At 39.2% G+C, this 20,367-nt stretch overlaps 1 protein-coding gene across 1 annotated transcript in view; it reads left to right on the top strand.

Moving 5' to 3' along the window:
- Positions 1–17,213, top strand: part of RSBN1L (round spermatid basic protein 1 like) — a 43,574-nt gene extending 26,361 nt beyond the window's left edge. Inside the window, exons 4-8 of the mRNA XM_053407571.1 lie at positions 6,530–6,667; positions 7,385–7,527; positions 11,263–11,430; positions 13,328–13,436; positions 13,528–17,213. Of these exons, the coding sequence (XP_053263546.1) occupies positions 6,530–6,667; positions 7,385–7,527; positions 11,263–11,430; positions 13,328–13,436; positions 13,528–14,172 (1,203 nt within the window). The 3' untranslated portion in view covers positions 14,173–17,213. The remainder of the gene's footprint in view (positions 1–6,529; positions 6,668–7,384; positions 7,528–11,262; positions 11,431–13,327; positions 13,437–13,527) is intronic.
- Positions 17,214–20,367: the final 3,154 nt, after the last annotated feature.

The raw sequence follows: 20,367 nt of genomic DNA, 5'->3' as shown, positions 1-20,367 counted from the left end.
CCCTGGACACAGAATTGACCTGTGGCTTTTGTCAATTTACACTTCCTTTACAGTGCCCTGCACCACCTCTTGTGTTCCTCCAGAGTCCCCCAACTCTTCAAAGCAGATTTTCCTTGGGCTGAAAAGGGAAGAAGGTGTTGTAAAAATACACTTATCCCTTACGTCTGGCACTAGTGAAATGTCACAGAACATGTGGGGAATCTGGGGATCCAACCCTTTCTGTTTGCACACACAAAAATCCTTAAGTTTTCTTTTTCTAAAACCTTTTTGAATGGTAGAAACTTGACAAATATTTTATTGTTTAATTTGAATTTCTTGGTACCAGAAAATGGGCAGCATTCTTCAATGATTCAAATGCTCCATGTGCTTCACTATGTATAGCTGAGTTTTCTTGTTTTTTGAGTTCTCTTTGCAGTTTTCCCTTTTGAACTGCACTATAATTGGATGCAGATAAATTTCCATTTTGGAAGCATGCTGATAGGCCTAAAACAAGTAACAACAGCAACTTGGATAGTCGGCTTAGTTAAGAAGTTTACATCTATTCCATGGTTTTACACTCCTATGCTTGGTGTTCACTTCTTCCCTCTTTTACCAGAAAAGCCATAACTATGTGTTTCAGTTTGTGATAAACTAGAGTAAGATGACATTTTTTTCCTCTTGCCTAGGGTAGCTGTTTATATAATTTTGTAATATTTATAGGATGCTGAGATACAACAGAAAAGCATAGTTTAGCACTGGAGCCTTAAGTTTGCACACTCATTCCTCTTTTGTATGCTGCAATTAGTAATTCTCAATCCTAGTTTTTAGCAATCCATAATTTACTGTTTCATCTGAAAAAGGCAAACTGGTGAGCTTGCATAAAACCAAGATCAAATTGACTAGGTATAGCAAGCTACTTTCCTGGAAGGAATAGATTACTATTATTCACACGAGTGTGAAGGGTTAATGACAGTGCTATATTAGGGAAAGTAACTGTAAATCCAGGATCATGTTTACATTTTGTTAATCTTATGTAACTGTAGTTGCCAAGGGAACAGGTTCCCCTCCTATTTGAGTGCTTTTCTAGTAACCTTGTCACAAAGAACAAATTGTGTTGCAAGTGTATGTGCTCTTTGTTGCCTCCTTCCCCAAACTGGTGCTCTTCAGGTTTTTTTGGAATACAACTCAATTATTTCTCACCACTGGTCATACTCACTGGGTACATGAGAGGAAGCCTTCCCTTTTGAAATGGACAGGGGAGTGGCTCCAGCCTTTCTTCCGATAGCATCCTGAGGTACACCACCTAACTTGGTTTGCTACATAATGTGATTTAAGCCTCACTATAAACCTAATTTATTGTCCATTCAATCCTAATGAGGAAAGACCATATACACAAAATGCTACTCTTATTGTAGAAAAGCTAATCACCCACAGCCCCCCTCTTCTTGTATCCGGGAAGCATTATCCCGGATCATGCCCCTTTATTTGGCAATGTCTTCAGTGCTCAAGTGTATAACTAGCCAAGCCAGCCAGAAAGCACATGCCCATGCTCTGTCCCCCTTCCTGAGTTGTGCTCCTTCTCTCCTCCAGACTCTTATTCTCTTGAGTCTTCCCTTTTCTGAGCTCCTGACTGCTGTCCCTCTGCTTCCTGGGGTCACCACCTTTTCTCTAATGTTCAGAGCCTAAGTGGAAGGCAAGGTAGTAACCCTGCTCCTCCTATTTCCCTGCCTTTTTCTCAGTCTTTCTGCAGTTATACCCATTATTTTCCATCCCTTTATGTGCAAGCTGTATTTTATACCCATTCCACCAGCTCACCCCACAAACCATTCTCCTTCCTCTATCTTCCTTTCTAGCAGATCCAGTTAATTGCTGCTTTAGCACTCTTTCAGTAAAGAAAGCCTTTTTCGGCAAAGTCTTTAACTTGTCTCTTGCTCCCTGAGCACCTTACAAAGGCAATCCACTGCCCCGACTAAACAATATGAACATTACCAGCACTTAGCTCATTGGTATTTTGATTGTTATATTAGCTGGAGCAGAATGCACCAGACTGACATCAGGCTGTTCTTTGGTAGAATAGGGCCATAGTCCCATTGGAAAGAGTTGTCTGCTGCACACCACATGAGTTAAATTTCCCTAACTGTTGTGTTCTGGAAGGGCTTGTTCTATGGACACAGCTAAGTACTATGAAGACGTGTACTGAGTAAGTAAGCCGGGCAATGCTGTCATAATAGGATGCTGAGACATAACAATGATCTCATGAGCAGAGTTGTGCATCTTACATGAGCATCTTAGGGTGTGAATTTCCCCCACTTCATTATTCAGAATACTTTCTTGCATTAAAATCACACGGCAGCAGAGCTGATTTGGCAGGTGCTCTGGTATCAGCCTTTTCCTTCATTCCAGGGCATTCTGGGGAAAACATGACAACCCCTACTGTTAACTTCCACTCCTCTCCCAATATCCAAGGAATTTTGGAAAAATAAAATGGTAGGTGCTAAGTCATCCCTAAAATTGGGTGCTTCCTCCAGAGAAGGATAAGCCCCGCTCCCAAATGAAATTAATTGGATAACGAATCTGAATTCATTTCACTGCTTAGTGATGTTTACTTTATAACAAGTATGTTGAATGAAATGGATCCCATTTGGTTCTATTTTTCATTAATTACAAAATAAATTAACATTTCTTCTTCTATTAATACAGAAGTATATGCTTTTTCTCTTGTTTTTTATTTTTAAAATATTGCAATCCCTAACCTGAGTTTGCTAAATTGAACTCCCAATATAGCCCAATATAAATAACACTCATATAAAAACAATTTGCAAATTTATTTAATCTGAGTGGTAAGATGAGCTTTTTGTAATAGAAGTAAAATCTAGACATACACTGAGGTTGCTATGATCCAAAGACATACACTAAGGTATGGTAACTATGGCTTTATTTGGAGATTCTCTAACATCACCTCCTAACATATACAGTCAACAGTCACTAGAGTCTGCTTTAACCTGAACACATTTTGGAAGCAGTGCAAGCACTTTCTATTTGAATGAATATTTAGTGGCAAGGGGTTAAGAGAAGTTCATTTTACTAGCAGAGCAGAAAATAGTATTCTGTAGTTGTCTAGTAAGAACACATAGAACTCGCTCTGCAATTCTAGGGCTCTGATATGTAATAGGAAGAAGACATGAAAATAATATTCTGTTACCTTTCAGCAGGTTGAAGTTAATTTTAACAGTACCAAACAACAACAACCTCCAAACCCCCATCTGTACAGAACTTTTATTGTATTTTAAGTCAAAGGGGGCAATTACAACTGTAAACTGCAGGATGACGTTCTTTAAATCAGAATAGTTTGCATTTTTAAGTCTTAATGGTTACTTAATTAGAAAGGCAGCCATCAAATTTTATTTGTAAGTTCATTATATGGTTTGTACAGTTAGTTTGTGTTAATTTCTTGACTCTTGTTGATGCACAGTAACATTTAATACACATTCACAAAATTTAACATGCTTCTTAAGAATCCTCATTTTTGAAGCCCAGTTGATCTCTCAAAAGCCAAAATGAGGGCTACAGTTGATACAATTAATGAAAAATCTGTGCATGTTTTTCATATAGTGCAACCAAAACAGATATGATAGAAGCCACAGATGAAGTTCTTGCCTGTTAGCAGTGCATACATGCTCCATTATCTATAAACACATTTGCCACGTACACCAGTCAAGTTGTGATTGCCTGGTCAGATGTGCTGCTGACTTAACTCTCCACACATGGATGGCGATGAGGTGCATGGTGCTTTAGGTGTATTCATCATTCATTCCATTTATATCCTTTGTCTTAGCTGCTGTCATATCTGTATTGAACTTTTGTTTGTTTGCTCTCATAGCATACTTTTAAAGTGTTTATTTGATGTCACTGTGGATGCATACAAAACATCATTTGCTGGGGTGAGAAAATGATCTGAACCATGGGCTCAAGCGAGAGCCTAGTGGTTGGATGCAAGTGGTTGGATGCAGGGATACCAAAGAAAGATGTCAAGAATGCCAGAATAGCAAGTTCTAGCGCTTTTAAAAAGTAACGTGTAAACAGCATGCAGAGCCCTTCTGCCCTTAATGATGTGGGGCGAACACTTGCAGCAGCAAGCAAGCAGTCATCAAGATTTGTCCGCAAATGTTAAGCGTTATTTTTCACAAAAAGCTGCTGCATATGTCAGCTTGGCCAGAACCTCTCCTCAACCCACGTGACCCCTGAAGGCATAGGTGGCAACTGTCCAAGGCTTACATATCACTTCCTTCTCTGAGCCCAGAGCCCAGCATCTCAGGCCTCACGGATAAGCATAGTAACAAAGCAAGCCAATTGGCACATATCAAAGCATGTATGAGCTCATTCCCACAGCAACTATCAATTAATTTTGAGGTTATCTTGACTACCAAGATGACTGACACAGGCCCAGTTGCGACCATGCGGAGATTTCTGGACTGACATCTCCACCTGGCTGGCCTTTCTATCTTTCTTAAGCAGGTAAGCAGAAGAGCTTATTTATTGTGTTTATATCCCAATCTTTTTTCCAAGGAGTACATGTTTCACTGCCTCCTCAGTTAATCTCTATAACAACCCTGTTAGGTAGGCTGTGACTGGCCCAAGGTCACCAAGTGAGCTTCCCGACTTGAGTGGGTATTTGAACCCTGATCTCACACTCTTAACCACCACACCACACTGACTTCCTAGAGTACTTCTGCTGTGGTCCAGCTATATAAATTAAGTAGATAAATAAATAAGAGCAAAGCAAAATGTAATTTAAAGAAGGATCTGAACTATTTCCTTAAAGCTTGAATTTGTTTTATTTTAGATTGTTTTATTTGATGTTTTAATGTGTTGTAAACAACCTTGAATTTTTTTAAAAAATAAAGTGGTATAGAAATGGAATGAAAATAATAATAAATATAATAAGTATAATAAGTTCCGGGTGTGTGTGTGTGTGAAGGTTCCTAGACAGTCTGTTCTGGCAACCCCAGCCTAGGTTTAAGGTGCCATTTGGCAATTAGCTTATATATCTGAGTTTCTAACACTGCAAGATGGCGTTTGCAGGCCTTCCACAGAGAAAGAAGCCTAGTTTGTTATCTATGTCTTCATTTTTATGCTATCCATTCCTTTGACAAAATATTAAAACATCTTGCTACAAAACAAGAGCTGGAAGTGCCTTTTTCCAACCTGAGTGCTTATCTTTCAGTACTGCATGTTTAATTTAAATCTGACTACAGTATGTTGCTGTAACTAATTGTATGTAGACAGAAAGTCCTAGGAAAATTTAAATTTCTTAATGGCAAGCTAAATCATCTAAATCATCTATGTCTAAACTCTTAACAGTGTTAGCTGATAGATTATTAAACAAAAACTGGCTATTGGAGTTTCTGTGGAGGAAACGTGTTTACTTGACAGTCGTGTTTGAGAGTACATTTGAGAGTAGCATTTTGTTGTGTTGCTGACATTTAGACAGGCTGATTACTGGTCAAGAAGTCACTGCATTTGTGTCAGTGGAGAACAGATGGTTGTAGGGAGGGCATATGTCCAAGAGAGTGGGAAGTGAGGTAATGAAAGGGGGGATAGATAGATTAACGCATATTTAAAATTGTCATAGGCATAAAGCTATTAAAATTAGGCATCTAGAAATTAGATGTGGACTCATTTTAAAAGAACAGAAAGCAGACACTGCTGCATAGAAGCTTAGAATACATTACCATTTAATGAAAAGTGCTGCCTTCTCCGTTATTTTTGTATCAGTGCATAGGAAGGCAAATGTATAAGATCGTAGGGTTTGCATTAGACAACACAGGAGAAGTGAATGTACTGGCTGGTAAATAATCTGCTATGCATATTAATGTTGGTTCAGTAAACATCATTTTCTTAATCCCTTGCTCCAGCCTTGTAATTAAATTTATTGATATTCTACACAGCAGAATATATTAGTTAGTGATTCAAACAAGGCAATGTATTTTATAGTATAAATAGTAATTCTCTTGCTTTTATTGTAAATAATTGTGCAACATGAAATGCATATTCTCTTCCTCTGCTTCTATTATGTTTGTTCCTGAAGAGAGAAATTAAAGTCAGACATTTTTCATTATCTCTTTCAGTTGGGTTGCAACATTTTTATACCAAAATATTGAAATATAAATTAAACCTTTTTATTAAAACTAAGTCATTAAAATACATATAAACAATTTATTTATTTTTTAAATGCAGCCACCTTTTCTTATCTGCTACCTTTTGTTTTACTTGCATTGTTTAATTATTTTTTTTTACCATTTGTGGGTTTTTTGCATTTCATGTTGAGTATGATCTTTTATTTATGTTGAAATGCTAAACTAGCATTGCACTTGCCACCTTTTAGCCTGGTCATAACTTCAGATCTCCTCTTACTGTACTATTAAAAATGTTTAATTTGTACTTCTGTGCTTTAGAAAATATTTTGTATGTTTGTGTAAATGTAAATTGTTTTGTAATTTATTCTATGTATAAAACTGACCCTTGTTTACTGTATATGACTTTCTTTTAGGTAAAAAGAACATATTCCCATGGTACATACAGAGCTGGCCCAATGAGACAAATCAGCTTGGTTGGAGCAGTGGATGAGGAAGTGGGGGACTATTTTCCAGAGTTCCTAGATATGCTGGAAGATTCACCTTTCTTAAAAGTAAGAAAGAAAGGGAATCGGGGAAGTAACTTTGCATAGTTTTGTTAAATCTTAAAACTTTGTTTATTGTGATAAACAAAATGACACTTCTAATATGATGAAGAGATTAGATCCAAAATCTGCAAGTCTTTAATACAGGGATTCTTGCATGCACAAATAAAATTAAATATAATGCAATGCAAGAAAATAAATAGTGTGCAACATTTTGTGTTTAGGTTCCTTTTTCTGCAATCAATAGCTTTCAGGGTCCATGATCCCAAAAAGGTTAAGAATCACTGTTTCAGAAAGTCACTTCCAAAACTGGCAAATGATTAGGTATAAGGCAACAATTAAATGTATTGATTTTTCAATTTGTATTCTACATTCATATTTGAAGGCCAGTTCAAGTTCTTCATAACTGAGGCTATTAATTTCTTATGAAAGCTGCAGTCCTGATGAAATTTTCAAGGAGCACTGAAAGCACTCAGATTTTTAGGTTGAAGAATACAGTGTGCTACAATGCAATTTATATATAGATATAAAATTGTCTTTGAGGTAGACATTATTTTGAATTGAAAATACAGTAAATGCACAAGAAAAATTGTGGTCCTGTACATTGATGAAATTGCCCCTGTTTTGCAGTAGAATAAGATATGCAGTGTTCTCATGTTGTGAGTTAATGAAAATGTTTCAATTGGTGGTGTTTTAAATAACCTTTAAATAACTGTTTCTTCTTAGTGTACTTTGCCATGGGGGGCACTTTCTAGTTTGAAACTAGAGAGTCGTAAAGATAGTGATGATGGTCCTATTATGTGGGTACGTCCAGGAGAACAAATGATCCCTGTGGCAGACATGCCAAAGTCACCTTTCAAAAGGAAAAGGTATGTTGAAATATCTGGCTTTATTTGATTCCATACTATAGAGTTTAAAACTTCCTGAGCAGCTTACAGCCGTTAAAACAGTAATAAGGTATTTAAAAAGAATTTTTAAAATTTAATTATTTTTTTTAAATTGAAGCTAAAAAATCTCAGAATCCCCAAAGCTCTAAAAATCCTGAGTAAATAAAGATACCTTCATCTGGTACAAAAAGACATCAAGCTCAAAGCCCCTTTGGCAAGATTGCAATAGTTGGGAGTGTGCCAAAGCAAAAAATACCTTGGTGGAATCTACACACATATAAAAAACATTCTGAAAATGCTTTTAAAAACAAATACATTGAATTTTCCATAAGGCTCACCATTGCCATCTAGTGTCACATTGTATATTGCACTTAAAACACACTTTATTTGCAGTTGTAAAGCTGAGTCCCTTGTCTCCAGAGTTGGACTCAAAGAAGGGCTTCAGATGATGGCCTTAATATTTGTGTAGGCTTATGTGAGTGGGAGAATCATAGAATCATAGAATCATAGAGTTGGAAGAGACCACAAGGGCCATCGAGTCCAACCCCCTGCCATGCAGGAAACACCATCAGAGCACTCCTGACATATGGTTGTCAAGCCTCTGCTTAAAGACCTCCAAAGAAGGAGACTCCTTGGCAGCAAATTCCACTGTCGAACAGCTCTTACTGTCAGGAAGTTCTTCCTAATGTTTAGGTGGAATCTTCTTTCTTGTAGTTTGGATCCATTGCTCCGTGTCCGCTTCTCTGGAGCAGCAGAAAACAACCTTTCTCCCTCCTCTATGTGACATCCTTTTATATATTTGAACATGGCTATCATATCACCCCTTAACCTCCTCTTCTCCAAGCTAAACATGCCCAGCTCCCTTAGCCGTTCCTCATAAGGCATCGTTTCCAGGCCTTTGACCATTTTGGTTGCCCTCCTCTGGACACCTTCCAGTTTGTCAGTGTCCTTCTTGAACTGTGGTGCCCAGAACTGGACACAGTACTCCAGGTGAGGTCTGACCAGAGCAGAATACAGTGGCACCATTACTTCCCTTGATCTAGATGCTATACTCCTATTGATGCAGCCCAGAATTGCATTGGCTTTTTTTTCTTAAGGAGAAGATGCTCCTTAAGAAGTATGTTTAAGATATTTGTTCTAATTTTTGTCGCCATTGTCCACACACACTGGCCTTTAGAAAGATTTCTTAAGTAGCCATTCATTTCTAAAGGATCAATGAACCACATTCATTTTTAAGTTCTTTTTGAGGAGGTTGGTTTAAGCCCATGTTTTTTCTTCTTTTTGAATAACTTCTTATTGGGTTTTAAAAATCAAGGATCATAGGAATAATAAATTATACAACTAGACCAAGTCTTTTCATATCATTCATACATCACAAAAATAGCACAATAAGTTTGCAGTAATATCTATGGCATAGAATTTATTATTAGTGGTCAGTATATAAGCTCTTGGTTCATTGATTGGTTAAACAAAAACAAAGGGGAAACAGGATAGAACAGAGTTAACAGATAACATTCAGCATCACTTAGCTAATTGCCTAATCAGGAGCCCTTGTGGTGCCTCTTAAGTTACCAATGAAACAATATAGAGTGCTTGTATATTGATGAATGGGGGGTTTCAAAGTGAATATAATAATTTATGTTTACATTTAAATTTAGATAAACCAGATTGAGCTAAATGCTGATGGTGAGGGGATTATTCATTTTCTGGAATATGTTATGAAATTAAAATATATTGGGGTAAAGCCATCTTTCTTGATCTGTCCATGTGTCAACTGTAGTTTATTTGTAGTTTATTTCTTAAGGAGGGCTGTTTCCAAACCTGCTTTGTACCAACTGTCTATTGTTCTGCCGGAAAGGTCTTTTCAGTCTCTGGTTATGTTGTGTCTTGCCACTTGTAATAAATGGCTTGTTAATTCTTTAAGTTCAGGCCTTTTTGACTAAACATGTTATATTTTCTTTTCTTAATAGACACTTGCAATACTTGGCTCTGGTACTAGAATTACTGACTGAATTGGACAGAGCTGGCTCCAATTCAGCCAGTATTAATCTCTGAAGTGATGTACTTAGGCCCTTGTGAGATCAAAAAAGAGCACTTTGTCCCATAGAGGGAGAAAGTAAATGATCACAGACAGCTGGGGTGGCAGCTAGTTCATCATCAATGATTGTTATGATTTATTTATTTTTATATCAAACAGTTTTAAGTCACTTAATAGTTTTAACATAGGGTACAACATAAACAGAAAATTATAAAACCAGGAATTCAGGCAGTCAAAAACATTCCGGGTCAGGGAAAGACCAGGCAAAAAGTTAGGTCTTTACAAGACACATGATGTACCGTATTTTTCGCCCTATAGGACGCACTTTTCCCCCTCCAAAAATGAAGGGGAAATGTGTGTGCGTCCTATGGGGCGAATGCAGGCTTTCGCTGAAGCCTGGAGAGCGAGAGGTGTGCACCGACCCCTCTCGCTCTCCAGGCTTCAGGAAGCTCTCCGCAAGCCTGCGGAGCCCAGCGGGAACTCCTGCAGGCTCCGAAGGCTTGCGGACAGCAAGCTCTACAAGCTCCGGGAGTGATGGCGAGGTTGCGCAACCTTGCCTTCGCACCCGGACCCATTCTGGGGGCTGGGGTTGGGGGAAGCTCGGGCCCCCCCCCACCCCCAGCCCCGCAAGCTCCGGGAGCGATGGCGAGGTTGCGCAACCTCGCCTTTGCTCCTGGACCCCCAGCCCCGAGGCTAAAAACAAAGCCAGGACAGCCAGCGGGATCCATCCCGCTTGCTGTCATGGCTTCTTTGCTCTTTGGGGCTTGGGGGGGAAAATAATTCCCCCCCTTATTCCCCCCCAAAAAAGTGTGCCCTATGGGCCGATGCGCCCTATAGGGCGGAAAATACGGTAATTGGCCAATTTTTCAGCCATGGAAAACACTCATCCTCAGTGCCCCTGCTTTGCTGAGATTCAGGCTTAGCTTGTTATCCCTCATCCAGTCGACCACTGCATCCAGGCACTGGCCCAGGTCCTGCATGGCACCTCCTGATTCAGTCGTTATTGAGAACTAGAACTGAGTGTTATCCTATTCGTGACACCTGGCCCTAATTTCCTTATGACTGCTCCCCGTAGTTTCATATTGCCTAGAGCATAATTGCAAGGGGACTGAAAAGCACTCTTCTATTATTACTGTCTGTACTTGGCCACATAGGTAGTGCAGTGCCCCCAATTCCCATCCCATAGAAGACAGGAGTGCCTGGCTTGCTCTGGTCCATGGGGTCACGAAGAGTTGGACACGACTAAATGACTAAACAACAGAGCCAGTCCAGGAGGATGCAATGGTCAATGGTATCAAAAGCCTTAGAGAACTAGACGTGGGAGCAAGATTACACTCCCCTTGTCCTGCTCTTGTTAAACACAATCCATCAGGGTGGTCATGAGCAACTCAGTCCCATAGAATAGCAGTCTTTCCATTTCTAATTTGTGTGTAGAATGCAATTATAATATCAAATGAACATTGCACTGTGTACAAGAAATGTACAAAAAGATCTAGAAATGCGGGTGCGTATTAGCTTGTTCGTTTGTTTTCAATCACTGCACAAAAATTCTAAACCAGCACCTTGTATATTGGAGGGCATTCCTTTTTTACTGGTGTAATAACTTGCTAACATTTTTATATGAAGGGGGGAAAATGGACAATTATTCTTAATTTTTCTTACCCCCATCCTTTTAACAGAACAACCAATGAAATAAAAAACCTGCAGTACCTACCTCGTATTAGTGAACCTCGTGAAATGCTTTTTGAAGACAGGACACGAGCCCATGCAGATCACATAGGACAAGGGTTTGAACGACAGACTACAGCTGCTGTGGGAGTATTAAAGGCAGTGCATTGTGGAGAGTGGTATGTATTTGCCAGGTTTTTTTCAGGATAAACATCTGAAAAATACCTGCATGAATTGGACAGTGCTGAGATAGATCCCAACTAATAGTCCTGTCTACTTCTGCTTCATTGACTATGCAAAAGCCTTTGACTTTGATGCTGGGAAAGATGGAGGGCACAAGGAGAAGGGGGCGACAGAGGACGAGGTGGTTGGATAGTGTTTTCGAGGTTACCAGCATGAGTTTGACCAAACTGCGGGAGGTAGTGGAGGACAGAGGTGCCTGGCGTGCTCTGGTCTATGGGGTCACGAAGAGTCGGACACAACTAAACGACTAAACAACAACAACAAAATAGTCCTGTCATCACTCTTGGCCTTGAGTTGGCATGCAGAAGAGATTTGGCCCTGTGTTGCTGCAAGTTGCTGATCCTAATATAGGGAGTCAAAAATCCTAAAGATAAATGCTATTTGTGCATTTAGCTTGATGCATTCTATAACAGATAAATATTCCATATCAAATCTACGTTGGCACAATGGATAGGAAGTGGCAAGATAGTGATGGAGGTGATTAGTAAGTGTTAATGCAGAATGGAAATTGCCATGCAGAATGGAAATGGACATGATTTTTGATTTGAGGTGTGATTTTCTTCTATTTTGAGCTCTGGACTAATCTGTTTTTGAAATCTTAGTTGGCTGAATTGTGCAATTTAATTGAAAACACAGATGAAATGTTAAGAAAGCAAAATGAGCATTTGCCTACCTTCTGATAACTGGATTTGAAAGTAAATCCAGCTTTTTCCTCTTTGTGTGTGTGGTTTTTAACAGCTGTGAAATATCAGAGGATAGTGGAATGTGATAAACAATTATGATTTAAAAATAATAATGTTTTGGAGACTGATAGTGTGACATATAAGCAGGTCATAACTTAATCTGTAGCTTCTGGGACAAGGAACCCTGAGCACTGCAATCTCTAATTTACACTAATTTGCAGATGCTGTACATTGCAGCTGTGTGGAAGAAGTAAGTAAATTAGCATACTTGCCAGAGTATCCTGTGGCTCATGTGAAACTAAAAGGTAAAGGTACCCCTGACTGTTAGGTCTAGTCGCAAAGGACTCTGGGGTTGTGGTGCTCATCTCACTTTACTGGCCGAGGGAGCCGATGTTTGTCCGCAGACAGTTTTTCTGGGTCATGTGGCCAGCATGACTAAGCCGCTTCTGGTGAAACCAGAGCAGCACACGGAAACGCCATTTACCTTCCTGCTGGAGCAGTACCTGTTTATCTACTTGCACTTTGACATGCTTTTGAACTGCTAGGGTGGCAGGAGCTGGGACCGAGCAACGGTGGTTCACCCCGTTGTGGGGATTCGAACCACCGACCTTCTAGTCGGCAAGCCCTAAGCTCAGTGGTTTAGACCACAGCGCCACCCGCATCCCTTTTGATTTTAGGCCCCAGTAAAAGGTTATGCTTTCTACAAGGAAGTTGTAATAGTTGTAACACACCTGAACACCTGTTATATTAGCATGAGAAGACAAAGGCTGTGTTAGTACTAGTTATAAAAAATAAGTTTCAGTTCCTGTTGTTACTTTTCATTGGACTTCTGCAAACTGAAAAACAACTGTTTGTATATTTTCAGTGTTTTATTTTGTGTTTACAAGAGCAGCAAATAGCTGGCTGATTTTAATATACAGTGGACGCGCGGGTTGCGAATGCGATCTGTGTGGGAGGCACATTCGCAACCCACAGCGCCGCGTGGGTTGCGATTCAGCGCTTCTGCGCATGCGCAAAGCCGGAAGTAACCTGTTCCAGTACTTCCGGGTTTGGCGTGGTGTGCAACCCGAAAACGTGCAACCTGAAGTGTCTGTAACCTGAGGTATGACTTTATTAACCTTGATGGCAACACTTTCTCCCCTTTGTATAGGCCTCAACAACCTCGTATAACCAAAGATGTAATTTGCTTTCATGCAGAAGATTTCTTAGAGGTAGTTCAGCGAATGCAACTAGATCTGCATGAACCTCCACTTTCACAGGTAAGTGTTTTGAAAGACTTGATAATTATTTCCTTGAGAATTACCATGATCCAGAAAACATTTATTAATTTTCTTTTCTCTCTCTTTCTAGTGTGTCCAGTGGGTTGATGATGCAAAACTTAACCAATTACGAAGGGAAGGCATTCGATATGCCAGAATTCAGTTGTATGATAACGATATTTATTTTATTCCAAGGAATGTTGTGCATCAGTTTAAGACAGTTTCAGCTGTGTGCAGTTTAGCTTGGCATGTTCGGCTCAAGCTCTACCACTCAGAGGGAGAAAATCAAAGCATCTATGAAGCAGGCCTGCCAACAGATCCCACATGTTCTGCTGTAGGACTTCAAACTGACAGTGTAATCCACGCAGCGAGTATAAATGCCTCTGAAGACACTAAATTTTCAGGCATTCTGCAAACTAAATATGTCAAACAGGAATTTTCATGCACACATGAACCTGCTGCATCTTTCCAAAATAAAGAGGAACCAATTATTGTTAATCTTCCAGAAAAGACAGTAGCACCTAATGTTATGGAATGTCAGAATGTTAAAGCAAAGCTGGATCATGGTCAGTTGACAGGGTCTACGTTTGAAACTGCATCTGAATTTGAACCTGAAGACAAAGACTTGCAGGACAGCTTGGGTCTGGGGGGTCATGTGAACCTGGAGGATACCAGACAAAGCAGTTCAGCATATTCAAGTCTGCATGGCAAACAAGAAGATGACTTTTTGTGTTGAAGTTGTTCTGTGTGTGTATATATATTTTTAAATTCCTTTTTAAACATAATAATGTAAAGATGCTTAAATTCTGTGAGTCAGGTTTGTTACTTGCCTCACATCTGTTACAGAAAATAGTTTATGTAGCTTTGTAACATTCCTCAGTGCCTGTCCATAACTGTGAAAGTATCAAAGCACTTAGGGCCAGATGCACTGTAAACACTGCAGGTGTAACATAAAGAAGTCTTTAAATATGAGTTGTAGGTTTTAGACTAGAGCTGACATTTAACATATATTTTTTGTAAGATAAGCCAGAATTCTTTTTGACAATTCCAGGCTTTTCCATAGAGCTTATTTATACCAATTTTTTTTCCTTTTTAACGTGTCAGCACTGTAGTGTAAATAGCTTTTTTAAAGAAAAATCTTTTTAGTGTGATTTATATTGAAATGTGAGCCACTTAATAAAGGTTCATAATAACAATAATGGGTTTTATTTTTCAGTCTCTTTAAAAAAACCCTCAAAACTTCTGAGCTAATTTTCAAAACACTTAGTTTTGCAAGAAAGTGAATATTATTGTATGATGAAACAAAAACCTTAGACATTTAAGTTAAAATGCACAGTTTCACTTTCAAAGCGAATTTGGATGAGTAGTTCATGTGGTGGTTATACATGCAATGAACTTCTCTTGTCATCTTATCTTACATTGACAGGTACTTTGCTCACAATACAGTTATGATAAACTTCGGAGATCCCACTATTTCCTGGTGTTCCCTACATGAAGAGAGATGAGTCAGGAATCCTAAGGGAAAAAATCGCACACATAACAAAAAATTCAGTTAGAATGTTTTGGCATACCATACAGGGATACTTGTATAATTTTTGAAGTTTCATATTCTAGAACAGCAGACAAGTATTGATAGGAGCCCAAAGATGGAAGGTGACTAGAATGTGTGACCTACCTGACCTTTGAAGGAACCTAATCAAGTTTTTGATTCTTAGCCTTTAGCTGAAACTGCATGCATATTTTTATGCTTTAATCCGCAACCACAAAGGCCAAAAGGAACAACCCGAAACTTGGACTTTGGGGATTTTGGAGAAAAGCAGTACAAAATTGAATACAATAATCAATTTACATTTTTAAGTACTTGTATAACTACTGCTAAGAAGGCCCCCTGATTAAATGTAAGACACAGAATCTTCATAGGTGTACTTAAAGCACAATTATACATTAGGGCTGTATTCTAGAGGGTATTTAATTTTGTCTTTAGCTCTTGGATTAGTGAATTGGCTTCTTCTGGTAGATGCAGCCAGTTGAGTTTGCCCAGCCCATTGGAAAGCATGGCCACTGCCTCTAAGCCTCATAGGTTTTGAAAGGAGTTAACACGCAGAATGCTTAATTACAGCAAAGGTTTAACAGCCCATAACATCTTCCCCTTTCAGCTTTAAAAATATAAACATACTTCAAGGCAAGATGCTGCAAAGATATGAGGCCCTTTTTTTGTCCCCAGTGCATCTTAGTAATATGAACTACAATTTGGGCTCATCTTGTGCATTCAGTAAAATTGAAGGAAGGGTTGTGGCTCATACATTGCATATGTAAGAGGTCCCAAGATTAGTCACCCACGTTTCCAGTTAGGGCTAGGAAAGACTTACCTGAACCCTTGGAAAGCTGCTGCCAGTCTGTAGATAGCTATGACCTAGATGGACAAGGGTTGGGGTATAATACAGTTCCCCATTATCTTATATGGTACAGCTTTTTTTGGATTGTGCCACTTCGCAATCCAGGTTGAGATGTAGTCCATATTGGGGAGTTATTGAAGGTTTTCCCAAATATTTGACTTTGATAGGTACAAAGGGTTGTTGACATGGGGGGGGGGCACTGCAGCATGCATTTTCACCTTTATTCTGAAGTGGTACAGTCCTAAAAGCACAGTGCAACATGGTGGGGAAAGGGATCTGCATCTTTTTGAAGTTTTTGAAAGGGATGCGATATCTTTTGTTAGTTACCTAATGGGCTGAACGTGTTACCTCCTTTTTTAAAGCGCTAAAACCTGAGCACTCTTAAACCTCCAAGTTGTTCACCTCAAACTAAGCAGTAATTGGCTATGACTAACTTTTGTTTACCACCTGAGATGTTGCCCTATGTATCTTCCGTTCAGCTAGCTGCTCTCTACCTGAGCGTAATTGGGTATAAAGTACCTTTTCCTATGAGATGGATTCTAAGCCCTGCTCGCTCCCAAAACCTAAGATCTCTAAATCTTGAGTGGACACCAGTTCCAGTCTCCTCAACTTACTCTCTCCCAGTTATTACATCCTATCATTGGCATTCTATCCTGTACACATTGAAACTTACTTGAGGACTCAAGTTGGAATAAATATAACTTGCAATAATGGAGCTGGAGTTTATTATAGGAGGCAGGAACCCCCCCCCCAAAAAAAACCCAAATCCAAATGTACAAATTAACAATAGCCAGACAATTTAAGCTGTTAAACAATTTTGTGTGATTTGTCCTTTTCCATAAATGTTAACATATAAATTGGCTCAGAACCTGATGGTTTTTATGTTGTACAAATGTAATTCACCTACATCTGGCCCTATACCATTTTCCAGGCAGAAATAAGTAAGAGGTTTTAAACTCAAGGTTCATACTTGCATCAATAAATGTCACTATTAGGTTGGTAACTGGTAAGACAGATACAGGTAATTGTAAGAATCATTAAGGCTTCCATACTATGTACGTGTGCCTGAGAATAGGTCTAAATTAACTCAGTGGGGCTTACTTCTGAGTAAACATGTATAAGATTGTGCTGCCAGAGCAACTTCTCAGACTTCCAAGTTTTTCATAGAATGAAACAGCATAAGATGGAGACATACATAATTGCTAGTATATCCTGAGGAGAGGGCCTGACTCAGTCACCAGTTCTTACTAATACATTATCGTCTTAACTCACTACTCTCAGTCACACTTCTTTAGTGCCTACTGTAGCAAGAAACCTCTATTGGTAAATATAGTTGGTGCACCATCAAAACAAAAATAAAATAACAAATGCTCTAACTTAACCTGTGTGTTTTTAACTTTTGTGCAAGTTTGTTATATTTTACACTTGTTCTAATCCTTCATTTCATTTTCTGATGCGTAATACTGCTGTCAAGCGACATTTTTAGCTTCTTCTTTAAAATGCCTCTAGGTGTACACTTTGATCAGGAGCTTCCATAGTGCTCGTTTACTCTGAGTTGAATGATGCTGGACTTTTGTATGCAAGAGCCACAGAAAATTTAGCACAGCTGGCCTACTGACATGAAGAAATGTTATTCTAAGAAGTGTTCCCCCAAAGCTTCTGTTTCTTCTTCCTTCCAGGCTGCCCCACCAGCAACAACCACCTCTTACAATGGGCAGAGACCAGGTATTTAGGCTCCAGCTGACTCCCACTTCAGCCAGTCAGATGAAAGTGGAGTAGAATTCCCTCCCCTGCATCACACCACCTCATATCCATTGAGATGTAGGCAGAACCTCCTAATCAGACCAGAGCTATCCAATCAAAATTGCCAGCTTTTAAGCCTCTAGCATAGTGTTGCTTCTCAAAGCTGCCACATAACTTTGCAACTGTCTGCCATGAGCTGATACCACATAATTCAAAATTTACATTACCCCATGCTGTGAAACTTTACCATTTTTAAAAAGCAAACTTTACAATGTGCTTAAACAAGTGGCAATTCCACTACAGTAGCATTCTATATTGGATCTTAATTAGGTTCCAAACCCTGATCTAAACCCAAATAAAAAAGAAAATAGGAAATAAAATAGTACTGAGATGAGAAGGGCCCTCCATCTTTCTTGTTGTTATGTGTTTAGCAATTTTAAAACTGGGATAGCGTTTATAACTCTTGAAGTCCAGATGACTAGATATTTGTGCCCCTTGGAATATAGCCTGCAAGTTCTTTCTTTCTTCAAAGGAGCTCAAGATGGCATACATGGTGCCTTGTCAGCTGCACGTTTTTGCCATTCTGAGATTTGTGAAGGGTGAGGTGTAAATTAATGTGCTGTGAAGGTGACTTGTTTTATCAAGCATGATCATGTGATAAGGATGCTCATCACATCTAGATTCTTGCTTAGCTCAGGGATTTTCCTACATAGGTGTGGTAAGCCAGCTATGATTTTGTAACGCAACCTATGGGGGAATAATGCACATTGGACTTGGAATGTATAGTAATAGCCAATCCATCTAGACTAGTATCCTGCTTCCAACAGAAGCTGTGACCAGCTTGTGCCACTCTGCATAGAACAGGGCTCAGCAATCTTTTTCAGCCGTGGGCCAGTCCACTGTCCCTCAGACCATGTGGTGGGCTGGACTATATTTTTGGGAGGAAAATGAACGAATTCCTATGCCCCACAAATAATCCAGAGATGCTTTTTAAATAAAAGGATACATTCTACTCATGTAAAAACACGCTGATTTCTGGACCATCCGTGGGCCAGATTGAGAAGGCGAATGGGCTGCAGCCGATGGGCCTGAGGTTGGCTACCCCTGGCATAGAAGATGTACAAGACTGGAAGACCGCTTATCTCCACATGTGCCTGTGTATACGCTAAGATCTGCAGATATGCTTGGAAACATCATTTCAGCACCAGACAAAGACCTCTATTTCCCAAAGCTTTTAAATCCTCTCTGTGTTGCTGCTATTTGGTGTTTGATTTTAAAATTCTGCAAAGTCTGTTTATATTGCTGGTTAGTGTATTTTATGGTTTTGGTTTTTGGGGGTTGATTTGTCCTAATTTTAATCTTTTGCAAACTGCCCTGGTAAGGGCGTGGTATAAATACAGAAACTATATAGAGTTTATAGCTCACCATGCCCATATTTCAAAAAACACCGACAAGCCAACAGTCATATAGTAATGTTAGCCATAGAAGTCTCATCTTAATTATGGAAGTGGCTGCTTCATTCTAGAGCTATAACTATTCATAGCTATAACTATTTAGGTAACTAAAGGTCTTAAGAATATCATTAATCTGTGCGTTTTTAAACAGAAACAATGACTAAATCTGACTAAGCACACATAGTTGGGTATATGTGACTGCAATTCTGTACAAAAGTACCTGGGTGAAAATGACTCTGCTTAGGGATATACAAGATTAAAGCCTTAAATAAGATATGGGCACCCAACACCCATAGTTGTGTAATAGGAAGCAGAAGTAAGTGCAAAATACAGTCCTACAGATTCTTCCAGAGAATCTTCTATATGATTCTCATTAAGTTGTTTAGATCTTTCCCCTTATTAAAGCATGCCAAAATATAAGTTGTAGCAAAGATTATAGAATTTCATGCTTTAGGCTACTGCTGTTTCGTTACCACAACGGGACAGCGACAGGAGACATTTTGTAAAGATCAGGTAATTCTATAAGCATAATATTATGGTTTGTTTCAAAACAGGTGTGCACATCCATCCACTCACACAATGAAGCTTTCCCATAATTGCAGCACCCTTCATACCCCTCCTGCCTTTCCTGAGAGTCAGAAAAGCTTGACATGGGATTCAGGGCTGCAACAGTGAGGAGAGAAAACCCCATTGTGACTGGACTTCGGCTTGCACAAATTTCATTACAATCCATTAATTATTTTACAGAAGGAAACGTAAGAAACTGTTGCAGCTAGGTAACAAAATAGGTGACAGCTGTGTCTACTCATAATGTCTCCTACATCTCAATCCAGCAAAACCATTCTGCCATCTTATTGCATGTTTTACAAGAGACCAAAAAAATTCATTGGCCTGGAAAAGAGAGAGAAAACAAACCTACTCATAAGAACATTGGTGTGTCTTTTGTCAAGTAAGGCAAAAGTATCTTCAAGTTGGAGATGCAGCTAGATTCTAGTACACCTTAGTCATTGGCAAGTGGAATATTCTTCCCATTCATTCTGAGGCTATGATCAAAGCACACTTACAGGGAAGTAAACTCTTCTGTTTATGAAAGTTGCCAGTTGCTTCAAACATTGTGAAATGTCTTCTTTTACACAGCACCCCTACTACACAGAGGCATTTGTGTGAAGCACAAAAGCATGCTTTTATTGTTATCCCAGGTTTTGTTCCTATAATGCTAGAGTGTGACAAATATATTTTCTGGCACTGTGTTCTCTTTCCTCCCTTGACCTATTTATTTTCTTCCTCAACAAGAAGATTGCGCCCCTTGGAAGAGGGTAGAGGAGATACAAGTAGGAT

The sequence above is a fragment of the Podarcis raffonei genome, chromosome 10 (assembly GCF_027172205.1).
Source record: "Podarcis raffonei isolate rPodRaf1 chromosome 10, rPodRaf1.pri, whole genome shotgun sequence".
In the NCBI taxonomy this organism is placed as follows: domain Eukaryota; kingdom Metazoa; phylum Chordata; class Lepidosauria; order Squamata; family Lacertidae; genus Podarcis; species Podarcis raffonei.
The sequence above is the reverse complement of the archived record's forward strand: the minus strand, read 5'-3'. Positions and strand labels throughout refer to the sequence as shown.